This window comes from Oncorhynchus gorbuscha, linkage group LG21 (genome assembly GCF_021184085.1).
Source record: "Oncorhynchus gorbuscha isolate QuinsamMale2020 ecotype Even-year linkage group LG21, OgorEven_v1.0, whole genome shotgun sequence".
NCBI lineage: Eukaryota > Metazoa > Chordata > Actinopteri > Salmoniformes > Salmonidae > Oncorhynchus > Oncorhynchus gorbuscha.
In genome coordinates, this window is record NC_060193.1 from 20,289,211 (window position 1) to 20,302,344 (window position 13,134).

Sequence of the window (13,134 nt, forward strand, 5' to 3'; positions counted from 1 at the left end):
GGAAATCCATGCCTTCTTTTGAAACAATGCCATTGCCTAATGCAGATATCTTCCACATACAGTAACAGGAATCTTCAATTATTAAAAGCTTCAAAATACGATGTTATAACTATCATGATGATCTTGTGGACTGCCAGTCCTTGCATCCATATCTCCATCTATGATTTTGAGCATGATTGAATTCCTTCAGCCCACTCTCTCAGCTCAGTTGCAAACCAAGTGACAGGGTTGCCTTTTACTTAAGTAGAACATTTGAATTAAGAGTTGTTCTCCAATGACACAAAAACAACCATCAATACAAACAAAAAACACAACTTTCACGAAATAACAAACTGTGATCATTTAAACACAGGTTTGCACTAGAACCAGACAGACTCAGACACCTGCTCGCAGCATCTGATCACACAAACACAGCACGGTGAATTCTGACAGGTGACGGAACACAAAGGAAGAAATAGGGACTCTAATCAGGGGAAAGGATCGGGAACAGGTGTGGGAAGACTAAATGATTGATTTTGGGAGCAGGAGGGATAGAAAGAGGGAAAGAACCTAATAAGACCAGCAGAGGGAAACGAATAGAATGGGAAGCACAGGGACAAGACAAGATAATAAATGACAAAACATGACAGATCATTTAAACACATTGCATGTAGGCTCTACCTCTCAATTGTTGTGGGTGATGCTGGTGTAAAGGGATTTTTCAGGTGAACCAAAAGGAGAGCAGTCGATGATATCAATCAAAAATCTATCCGATTTAATACAAGAATTCAGTGAGCACACCTCTCGAGCAGAAGCAAAACAATTGTCTTACGGGCCTCTTGGAAACAGGCCCTTTATATTCTAATCAGACAGTACCAAACGTTCTCTAAACATCTGCCTAGGGGCTTGTATGAAGTCAAAACAAAAGACAGTGACTTTGCCAGCTACAGAATCACACAGTGTTCATAATGTCATCCATGGAATACTAATCAGTTTGTCATTGAAACTTCAGTAGCTCTAAAGGTCAATCACTATCCAACGATTTGAGAACAATCCTTAACAATCAGTGAACGGTCTAGTGACCATCAACCTATACACAAAGTATAAGTAGAACACTGGAAATCATGTGTATTGCACAAAACATACAAATATGCTAAGCAGTGTGTTAATTACACTTGAACTAAATATGAAGGAAAAAATGGTTGGGGGCCTCCCATAGCTCTTCTTGAGTTATACAGTGTTGTTTTGAACTACTTCACACCCCTAGACTTTTCCACACTTTGTTGTGGGATTAAAATTGATTTAATTGTCGTTTTTTTTGCCAACGATCTACAAAAAAATACTCTGTATGTCAAAATGGAAGAAAAATTCGAACATTTGTAAAAAAATATATATATATAATAATAATTGCTTGATTGCATAAGTATTCAACCCCCTGAGTCAATACATGTTAGAATCACCTTTGGCAGCAATTACAAGACGTGAGTCTTTCTGGGTAAGTCTCTGAGATATTTGCACACCTAGATTGTACAATATTTGCACATTATTCTATAGAAAATTCTTCAAGGTCTGTCAAGTTGGTTTTTGATCATTACTAGACAGACATTTTCAAGTCTTGCCATAAATTTTCAAGAGAATTTAAGTCAAAACTGTAAATAGATAACTCAGGAACCTTCAGTGTCTGTTGGAAAGCAGAACTGAACCAGGTTTCCCTCTAGCATTTTGCCTGTGCTTAGCTCTATTCTGCTCATTTTTATACAAAAAAACTCACAAGCAAACTCATAAAATGTTGCAGCCACCACCATGCTTGAAAATGTAAAGATTGGTACTCAGTGATGTGTGTGTTGCATCACAGAGTGAGTCCATGCAACTCATTATGTGACTTGTTAGGCAAAGTTTTACTCATGAAAATACAGCATTTAGTCTTGCCATTCAAAAGAGTTGAATACTTATTGACTCAAGACATTTCAGCTTTTCATTTTTTATTCATTTACAGTGAATTTGAAACTATTCAGACCCCTTCACTGTTTCCACATTTTGTTACGTTACAGCCTTATTCTAATATATATATAATGTTTTTATCAATCTACCCTTAACACCCCACAATGACAAAGCAACGATGCAGGGCTCCCTTGAAAAGGAGACCTTGGTCTCAATCGGAATCCCCTTTCTAAATTAAGGTTAGATTAATAAAATATGCATCACATGACTCCTGATTGTCCTTTATGTGAACCTCCTTATCCACACAGTAATGATGGTCAGTTTGACGTGGCTCTGTATGTCAACGTGCTGGTCTACAGTGATGGGACAGTCAACTGGCTGCCTCCTGCTATCTACCGCAGCAGCTGCCCTATAGAGGTACATTATCAAGAAATGATTATATTATTATTAACCAATAGAGGTAACGAACCAGGGCCACTAGGATCAGGTCCCTAGATCAGCACTCCCACTCTGTAATAACCTTCTTTGCCTATAGGTGGCGTACTTTCCGTTTGACTGGCAGAACTGCACCATGGTGTTCCGCTCCTACACCTACGACTCATCAGAGGTGGACCTGCAGTACGCCCTGGATGAGAAAGGAGAGGAGATACATGAGATTATCATAGATGAGAACGCCTTCACTGGTTAGAGTCCTCTCTCTTCTCTTTCTTCTTCTCTTCTCTGGCTTCTCTTTTCTTACCTCCTCTTCTTTTCTCTTCTCTGCTCTTCTCTTTTCTCCCCTCATACACCTCTCCACTCCTCCCACTGCCTTACCCCTTTCCCCATTGCCCCTCTGCCCTTCATCTCCCTTTCCCTTTCCCTTTCCACAGAGAACGGGGAGTGGGCGATCTGCCACAAGCCCAGCAGAAAGAATGCGAACCCCGAGGACCTGTATGAAGACATCACCTTCTATCTCATCATCGAGAGGAAGCCTCTCTTCTACGTCGTTAACATCATCGTGCCCTGCATCCTCACCATGGTCCTGGCCATCTTTGTGTTCTATCTGCCGCCTGGCGCATGTCAGTCCCATGTCACACTCTGCCACATATGCACATTATGTCTCATTGGCATGTGTAACTTGCGTAGAACCGGATAGAGGGCACACTTAGCACAAAGATAGGATGTGTGCCCTCTTTCCATCTCAATGATAAATTGAGATGGGTAGCTTGCCATTGTTGATTACACATCAAGGAGGTATCCGTAAGAATATATGTTGTGCTCTGGGTACGATGTTTATGTAGTCTGTTTATACTTCTTGGGGGTTTATTTAAAAATTTTAGAACAGGGGTCTCAAACTGGCAGCCTGCTGGCCAGAAGTGGCCCATGAACCAACTTAATGTGGTCCGCAGTTGTAAAAGAAGCAATATTTGTCATTAGGTGGTTCATAATGTTTAAGCCCAGTCTTTATCACTTGCCAGACAACTGCAGTAGATACATAGCTGCCATGTTTTAGCTCTGTGTTTCCCTCACTCTCCCAGGTGAGAAGATGACCCTGTCTATCTCTGTCCTCATCGCTCTCACTGTGTTCATGCTGCTGCTGGCTGACAAGGTCCCCGAGACCTCCCTGGCCATCCCTCTTATTGTTAACTATGTCATGTTCACCATGATCCTGGTCACCTTCTCAGTCATCCTCAGTGTGGTGGTCCTCAACTTGCACCATCGGACCCCCTACACACACATTATGCCCCCTTGGGTGCGCAAGGTGAGCTGTAGCCTACGTGGCGGTGCTATGGATGGTGTAGTCTATATGAGATATAGACTCTAGGATCTTCTTCTTCATTATCTTTGCAATACATCTCTATGCATTTTCCTGCTTCTGTGCTGGTTCAATGCCAAGGGGACATATATTTGTTACTTCCTGCTAAAACCTTGACGTTTGACCTCTCATCCAGGTGTTCATCCACTTCCTGCCGAAGTACCTGGGCATGCAGAGGCCCCACCCAGAGGAGCCTTTGGAGGAGGAGCCTAGTGATGATACGCCCCTCCAGAGCATCGACGGACGCAGGCCGGGGGGAGAGTACTTCTTCAGGAAGATCAACCCTGAACTGGTCCTACCCTGGAGAGGCAGGTAAGGTATCAACTAACACACGCAGACCAGGGATTCACCAGTAGATCACAGCGAGTTGCTTTCGGTTTGAGACAGTCATCTTGGCTACAAAGATTTGTTGGTGAAGAGATTCTATTCGACTGAATACAAGCTAGCCAAAGCATGAATCTTCTTTTCAGCACTATCCTGAGGCAAAGTATAAATGCCTTTTTCTCCTGTGCCAGCTATATTATAGTTAGGTACATTGTGTGCCCAGGCTTGGCAGTAGTATCATCTTCTTTAGGCATCTTAATAAATGTCTGTCTATATGTGCTATATCATCATAATCTGCTATAGTCTGGGAACCTAGTTCCTATTCCTCCCACCTCTATACCCTCTAATATACTCTACTATACTCTACACCATCCCAATAGTCTATACTATAGTCTAATATACTCAACTATACTCTCTAAAGCCTCAACTGTGCTCTACTTTCCTCCACAGCCTCTACTATACTATACTCTATTCTACTATACTCCACCATACTATACTCTCCATTGCCTCTACTTTACCCTCCCTGGCCTCTACTATACTCTACTATAGTCTCCATGGCCTCTACTCTACTATACTATACTCTACATGCCCTATACTATACTATACTCTCCGTGCCCTCTACTATACTCTACTGTAATCTCCATGGCCTCTACTATACTAATCATGATCTCTCCTATACTCTACTACACTATACTCTTCATGTCATATACTATACTATACTCTCCATGCCCTCTACTATACTCTACTATACTCTCCGTGGCCTCTGCTATACTCTACTATACTCTTCATAGCCTCTACTAAACTCTACTCTACTATATTATACTATACTCTCCATGGCCTCTACTATACTCTCCATGACCTCTAATATAATCTATAATCTCCGTACCCTCTACTATGCTATACTCTACTATATTCACCATGGCCTCTACCATACTCTACTCTTCCATAGCCTATACTATACGATACTCTACGATACTCTCCGTGGCCTCTACTATACTCTACTATACTCTTCATAGTCTATACTATACTATACTCTCCATGGGCTCTATTATGCTCTCCATAGATAGCCTCCTCTAAATACAGTAGTTTCGACTATACTTTCCGCTATACTGTCCACATCTCACTCAGTGATGATAAATATCTGACAGATTCATTTGGCCCCTCAGTAGTCTGTGAGTGCCACCCTAGTCTCACCACCCAGAGTGGGGCTCGTAAACACCCAGAGACCCATGGATCTCCAGGGCTGGTGGACACTACTCATCCCAGGCCAAAGGCATCATATTCAGGCCTGCTAAGCCTCAGACCCCCATCCACAGTCGCCAGGGCATAAGCCTCTGTTTGGTTTGGGCATTAGGGGTAATCCCGAAAGAGAGGGATGTGGCAGTCGGTTGGATGGAGGGGAGAGAAGGGTGGCTGGTAGATGAGTGTGGAGTATAGGGAGAGGTGTTGAGTGATTTTGTGGGTTTTGATGTGGAGCGAGGGATGGAGGGATGGTGATGTTACTCTATCTAGAATATGGCTCTGCTTCAAGGCGATTGGGGACGATGGCGCCAGTGTCAACTCAACTGTTCCCTCGGAGTGTGTAGTGATTCAACGCTCTCTCTCTGCTGTCACAGAGCTAGTTAGAGACCAGGTGTTGCCCTTCACACTGAGTTTACGTGTGTGTGTGTGTGTGTGTGTGTGTGTGTGTGTGTGTGTGTGTGTGTGTGTGTGTGTGTGTGTGTGTGTGTGTGTGTGTGTGCGTGTGTGCGTGTGTGCGTGTGTGTGTGTGTGTGTGTGTGTGTGTGTGTGTGTGTGTGTGTGTGTGTGTGACTTCACAGCTCAGGGTCTAGCTATGCTCCGTCCTGCCTGTTGCGTGCCAGCAACATTCCAGGGCTTCTATTCATTACCACAGACAGATGGAGCCGGCGTCACACACACTCTCTCCCACAAACTCACAAACAAATGCACACTATGACACATAGTCTCTGTGGTGCCAGAAGGTTATGATGTCCTGGTGCCAGTCTGGCCTCCCTGAAGAGGTGATAACTGATACTGAATAGCCCTGTTCCTGGCTAATGAACAAATACATCTCTCGGAGGCCGTGTGACTTTAAACCAGTCCCAAAGAAAGAACGTCATGTGAACGAGACACAGTGGAGGCTGGTGAGGAGTGGACGGCTCATAATAATTGGTGGACTAGAATGAATGAGCCCATCCCCCGCAAAGTTCCACCAGCCACAACTGGCATGACATATGCCTTAAAGGTTGCAAAATTAATTCCCTGGTTTTCCCAAAATCATGTTTGGAAGATTCCCGGGAAAAAAAACTGAATTTCTGGAAAACCAAGGAATTTATTGAAAGTTCCAGGAACTTGTGCCTCAAGTTATACAGATAATTATCTTTATACCAACTGTACATGAACGGTGTGGTACCTATATACTCAGAGACCATCACTGGTCTGGGGCTTGAAGACAAAAAAGGACTCAAAATACAACACACTGGAATACACGAAAGACAATCATGCACAAAACAGAAAGGGAAACCAGAGGGTTAAATAAGGAACATAATTATGAGATGGGAACCAGGTGTGTAAACAGACCAAACAAATGGAAAAATGAAACATGGATCGGTGGCGGCTAGAAAGCCGGTGACGTCGACCGCCGAACGCGGCACGAACAAGGAGAGGGAACTACTTCGGTGGAAGTCGTGACACTACGTCCTTGACAGAGATGCTTTATCTTTCAATATCATTCAAAATATTGCTCACATCCTTTGTCAACCAACGGGATACAGTTTCATATGTTCAATTTTATGTTCATAGTCTGTTCACTATGTGAATTGGTTTATGTTCTGATGTGGTTTGTACACTGCGCGGTTGGACAATGTAGTGTAGAGTTTATGTCAAATAATTATGACTTAAATGCTATAGCAGTAAATAATAGCCATCTTAGAAGTACCATAGTTTCCAATGGTACAGACAGTGGTAGTCAGTCGTAGCCAGTGGTAGTCAGTCGTAGCCAGTGGTAGTCAGTGGTAGTCAGTCGTAGCCAGTGGTAGTCAGTGGTAGTCAGTGGTAGTCAGTCGTAGTCAGTCTTAGTCAGTCGTAGCCAGTGGTAGTCAGTCGTAGCCAGTGGTAGTCAGTCGTAGCCAGTGGTAGTCAGTGGTAGTCAGTCATAGCCAGTGGTAGTCAGTCGTAGTCAGTCGTAGCCAGTGGTAGTCAGTCGTAGCCCGCGGTAGTCAGTCGTAGCCAGTGGTAGTCAGTCGTAGCCAGTGGTAGTCAGTCGTAGCCAGTGGTAGTCAGTGGTAGTCAGTGGTAGTCAGTGGTAGTCAGTCATAGACAGTGGTAGTCAGTCGTAGCCAGTGGTAGTCAGTCGTAGCCAGTGGTAGTCAGTGGTAGTCAGTCATAGCCAGTGGGAGTCAGTCGTAGTCAGTGGTAGCAGTGTTAGTCAGTCATAGCCAGTGGTAGTCAGTCGTAGCCAGTGGTAGTCAGTCGTAGCCAGTGGTAGTCAGTCGTAGCCAGTGGTAGTCAGTCGTAGCCAGTGGTAGTCAGTCGTAGCCAGTGGTAGTCAGTCGTAGCCAGTGGTAGTCAGTCGTAGCCAGTGGTAGCCAGTCGTAGCCAGTGGTAGTCAGTCGTAGTCAGTCGTAGCCAGTGGTAGTCAGTCGTAGCCAGTGGTAGTCAGTCGTAGCCAGTGGTAGTCAGTCGTAGCCAGTGGTAGTCAGTCGTAGCCAGTCGTAGCCAGTGGTAGTCAGTCGTAGCCAGTGGTAGTCAGTGGTAGTCAGTCGTAGCCAGTGGTAGTCAGTCGTAGTCAGTCGTAGCCAGTGGTAGTCAGTCGTAGCCCGTGGTAGTCAGTCGTAGCCAGTGGTAGTCAGTTTTAGCCTGTGGTAGTCAGTCGTAGCCAGTGGTAGTCAGTCGTAGCCAGTGGTAGTCAGTGGTAGTCAGTCGTAGCCAGTGGTAGTCAGTCGTAGCCAGTGGTAGTCAGTCGTAGCCAGTCGTAGCCAGTGGTAGTCAGTGCCTCTGTCGAGCCCCAACATAAAGATATACCCTAATGTAAGGTAGTGTTCAGGGTGGATTCTCTGACAACAATACTGCTATGGAACAGCTGTGTGAGGCAGGAATGCCTTTAGGGGTCCCGTGTAGCTCAGTTGGTAGAGCATGATGCCAGTGTTGTGGGTTCAATTCCCACGGAGGACCAGTACTAAAAACATATTCAAATGTATTCACTCGCTACTGTAAGTCGCTCTGGATGAGAGCGTCTGATAAATGACTTCAATGTAAATGTCATACCAGCACCACAATACGTTGTCCCAACATTACCTCTGTGACAGGAGTGTCACTGTCACTCAGAGACCTGGAGGAGGGGACACATGCCACATGACTAATGAAGTTTATTTGACACATAGTGATGTCCTCTGGAACCCTCAATGGTAAAAGACAGACAGAAATATGGCACTTCTGACTTGATTAACTACATGATTAACTACATTTGTTGTTAGCAATTATTTGTTTGTGTGGGTTTGTTTCTTCTCAAATTCATACACCGTTGTGCTCTCTCTCTCTTCCTCACCCCTCTCTCTCTCTCTTCCTCCCCCCTCTCTCTCTCTCTCTTCCTCACCCCTCTCTCTCTCTCTTCCTCACCCCTCTCTCTCTCTCTTCCTCACCCCTCTCTCTCTCTCTCTCTTCCTCACCCCTCTCTCTCTCTCTCTCTCTCTCTCTCTCTCTCTCTCTTCCTCCCCGTCTCTCTCTCTCTTCCTCCCCCTCTCTCTCTCTCTCTCTTCCTCCCCCCTCTCTCTCTCTCTCTCTCTTCCTCCCCTCTCTCTCTCTTCCTCCCCCCTCTCTCTCTCTCTCTTCCTCCCCCTCTCTCTCTCTTTTCCTCCCCCCTCTCTCTCTCTCTCTTCCTCCCCCCCTCTCTCTCTCTCTCTCTCTCTCTCTCTTCCTCACCCCTCTCTCTCTCTCTCTCTCTCTCTCCTCACCCCTCTCTCTATCTTCCTCACCCCTCTCTCTCTCTCTTCCTCACCCCTCTCTCTCTCTCTTCCTCCCCCCTCTCTCTCTTCCTCCCCTCTCTCTCTCTCTCTCTCTCTCTCTCTCTCTTCCTCCCCCTCTCTCTCTCTCTTCCTCCCCCTCTCTCTCTCTCTTCCTCCCCTCTCTCTCTCTCTCTCTTCCTCACCCCTCTCTCTCTCTCTCTTCCTCACCCCTCTCTCTCTCTCTTCCTCCCCCCTCTCTCTCTCTCTCTTCCTCCCCCCTCTCTCTCTCTCTTCCTCCCCCCTCTCTCTCTCTCTCCCTCTCTCTCTCTCTCTCTCTCTCTCTCTCTCTCTTCCTCACCCCTCTCTCTCTCTTCCTCACCCCGCTCTCTCTCTTCCTCACCCCTCTCTCTCTCTCTCTCTCTTCCCCCTCTCTCTCTCTTCCTCACCCCTCTCTCTCTCTCTTCCCCCTCTCTCTCTCTCTTCCTCCCCTCTCTCTCTCTCTCTCTTCCTCCCCCCCTCTCTCTCTCTCTCTCTCTCTCTCTCTCTCTCTCTCTTCCTCACCCCTCTCTCTCTCTCTCTTCCTCACCCTCTCTCTCTCTCTCCTCCTTTCTAACCCCCCCACCCCTCTCAGGAGTGAGAGTACAGTACAGCTCCAGAAGTTCTTTGACAGTGACAACTACTGTCTGATCCTCCCCCCGGACCTCAAGTCAGCCATCGCTGCCGTCACATACATGGCTGAGCAGCTGAAGAAGCAGGATGGCTCAGACTCGGTGAGCTACACAGACACGCACAGACAGGCATACACACAGGCAAGCAAGCACACACACACACACAGACACAAACTTCCCCATGCTCATTAAATGAATCTCCATTCTCTCATACCAGAGCACAGTCAGTGTTCCCAGCATGCCCTGGTGATGTCCACGTGTCACTGCAGACATACTGTGCTTCCTTCTTCATTTCTTACATGCTTTCATATCTCTATGTCTCTTTGTGTGTGCGTGCGTGCATGTGTGTGCGCACATCCCCTCTGTCCGTATGTGCGTGTGTGTGCCTGTGTGTGTTCCTCCCTATAGGAGACAGGAGACTGGCAGTACATAGCCATCGTGGTGGACAGGCTGTTCCTGTGGCTGTTTGTCATCATCACTACTCTGGGGACTCTGGCCATGTTCATGGACGCCAGACTCAACTACACCCCAGACGAACCTTTCCCCCTGAGGCCGTAGTCCATTCATACACCCCAGCACAGCTCACAAGGGATTACAAGAACTACACTTCCCATAATTCCATAGCTGAGTACCAACTTCTTTGATATGACGAGGACCCCCAGGTAAAACTCAGTGTTCTATGTATAATGTATTGTTAGGGATGACACAGTACCATATACTTTGATATGAATAGTCCCCTTCTCTAATCCTACTCCTTTATGAAAGCAATATAATCTAATATAGACGGTTTATAGATTAGCATCTATTTAAATAGGCATTTATTTAAAGTCAAAAGTTTGGACAAATTCAAGGGTCTTACTTTATTTTTTATTTTTACAGTAGCGAAGAAATCAAAACAGTCATATGTAAAGTTTGGTTAAACACACCTACTCATTCAAGGGTCTTGGCATGCTTAGCTTTTTACTATTTTCTGCATTGTGGCAGAATAAGGTAGCCACCCTTTGCCTCTTGGCAACCATCAAACCCTTTGCCTCTGGCATGCTCTCCACCAGTAACATGCTCTCCACCAGCTGTAATCATGTGGCATGCTAACCAAAAATGTGCTTCAAAGCCACCCTTTGCCTATATTTTATATTTTTAAAAGTAGCCACCCTTTGCCTCTTGGCATGCTCTCCACCAGCTTCATGAGGTAGCCACCCTTTGCCTCTTGGCATGCTCTCCACCAGCTTCATGAGGTAGCCACCCTTTGCCTCTTGGCATGCTCTCCACCAGCTTCATGAGGTAGCCACCTGGAATGCATTTCTATTGACAGATATGCTTTGTCAACAGTTAATTTGTGGAATTTCTTTCCTTCTTAATGCGTCAATTGTGTTGTGACAAGGTAGCGGTGGTAGGCAGAAGATATCCCTATTTAGTAAAAGACCAAGCCCATATTATGGCAAGAACAGCTCAAATGAGCAAAGAGAAACGACAGTCCATCATTACTTTAAGACGTGAAGGTCAGTCCATGCGGAACATTTCAAGAACTTTGAAAGTTTCTTCAAGTGCAGTCGCAAAAACCATCAAGTGCTATGATGAAACTGTCTCTCATGAGGACCGCCACAGGAAAGAGACACAGAGTTACCTCTGCTGCAGAGGATAAGTTCATTCGAGTTACCAGCCTCAGAAATTGCAGCCCAAACAAATGCTTCACATAGTTCAAGTAACAGACACATCTCAACATCAACTGGTCAGAGGAGACTGTGAGAATCAGGCCTACATGGTCAAATTGCTGCAAAGAAACCACTACTAAAGGACACAAATAATAAAATGAGCCTTGTTTGGGCCAAGAAACACGGTCAACTGATATTAGACCTGTGGAAATCTGTCCTTTGGTCTGATGAGTCCAAATTTGAGATTTTTGGTTCCAACTGCTGTGAAATGGTGAGATGCAGAGAAGGCGAATGGATGATCTCTGCACGTCTGGTTCCCACATGAAGGAGGGGGTGTGATGGTGCTTTGCTGGTGACACTGTCTAGGATTTATTTAGAATACAAGGCACACTTAACCAGCATGGCTACCACAGCATTCTGCAGCGACACGCCATCCCATCTGGTTTGCACTTAGTGGGACTATCATTTGTTTTTCAACAGGACAATTACCCAAAACACACCTCCAGGCTGTGTAAGGGCTATTTGACCAAGAAGGAGAGTGATGGAGTGCTGTATCAGATTACCTGGCCTCCACAATCACCCGACCTCAACCAAATTGAGATGGTTTGGTAGGAGTTGGAACAGAGAGGTAAGGAGTGCTCAGAATATGTGGGAACTCCTTCAAGACTGTTGGAAAACCATTGCTCATGGAGCTGGTTGAGAGAATGCCAAGAGTGTGCAAAGCTGTCATCAAGGCAAAGGGTGGCAACTACTTTGAAGAATATAAAATATAAAATATGTTTTGATTTGTCAATGTTTTGGTTACTACACGATTCCACATGTGTTATTTCATAGTTTTGATTTATTCTACAATGTAGAAAATAGTCAAATGTAAGAAAAACTCTTGAATGAGTAGGTGTGTCCAAACTTTTGACTGGTACTGTACGTTATTAATTGTAATGTATCCTGGTCTTCCAGTGTGTTTGAATTTGAAAGGCAATACACTGCTTGAAGTATTAAATAACTGATTTAATGTACCAACCATTGTCATAGGATTATTCTCTCATGACTATACCCTATGTGACTATTAAAACCTCCCCGAACCAGTAATCGTGGATAGATGGCAGCATTCGCGTGAAAGTGAAAGCACGAACCAAAGCATTTTCACATGGCAAGGTGACTGGGAATATGGCCGAATACAAACAGTGTAGTTATTCCCTCCATAAGGCAATCAAACAGGCAAAACGTCACTACAGAGACAAAGTGGAGAAGCAATTCAACGGCTCAGACACGAGATGTATGGGGCAGGAACTATGGACAGTCACGGACAACAAAGGGAAAACCAGCCACGTCACGGACACCAGCGTCTTGCTTCCGGACAAGCTAAACACCTTCTTCACCTCCTTTGAGGATAACACGCGGCCCACTACCAAGGACTGTGGGCTCTCCTTCTCCGTGGCTGATGTGAGTAAGACATTTAAGCATGTTAACCCTCGCAAGGCTGCTGGCCCAGACGTCCTCCCTGGTCGCGTCCTCAGAGCACTGATCAACTGGCTGGTGTGTTTACGGACATATTCAATCTCTCCCTATCCCAGTCTGCTGTCAATACCTGCTTCAAGATGTCCAGCATTGTTCCTGTACCCAAGAAAGCGAAGGTAACTGAACTAAATGACTATCACCCCGTAGCACTCACTTCTGTCATCATGAAGTGATTTGAGAGGCTAGTTATAAGGATCATTTCACCTCTACCTTACCTGACTCCCTAGACCCACTTCAATTTGCTTACCACCCCAATAGTTCCACAACCGATACAATCACCATCGCATTGCACACTGCCCTGTCTCATCTGGACA

General features: G+C 45.5%; 1 protein-coding gene across 3 annotated transcripts in view; it reads left to right on the forward strand.

Moving 5' to 3' along the window:
- The window catches only part of LOC124008754 (acetylcholine receptor subunit beta-like), a 39,391-nt gene that overhangs the window by 12,213 nt on the left and 14,044 nt on the right, over positions 1 to 13,134 (forward strand). For 2 of the 3 annotated variants that reach the window (XR_006834155.1, XR_006834156.1), the window contains exons 5-11: positions 2,229 to 2,337; positions 2,456 to 2,603; positions 2,790 to 2,978; positions 3,438 to 3,661; positions 3,852 to 4,027; positions 9,614 to 9,752; positions 10,059 to 10,312. Coding sequence is in view for 1 of the 3 variants with exons in the window: in XM_046320283.1 (XP_046176239.1) it covers positions 2,229 to 2,337; positions 2,456 to 2,603; positions 2,790 to 2,978; positions 3,438 to 3,661; positions 3,852 to 4,027; positions 9,614 to 9,752; positions 10,059 to 10,208 (1,135 nt within the window). In the remaining 2 variants the exon portion in view is untranslated. Of the gene's footprint in view, positions 1 to 2,228; positions 2,338 to 2,455; positions 2,604 to 2,789; positions 2,979 to 3,437; positions 3,662 to 3,851; positions 4,028 to 9,613; positions 9,753 to 10,058; positions 10,459 to 13,134 lie in introns of those variants that run through there. The other variant, XM_046320283.1, reaches the window with a different exon arrangement.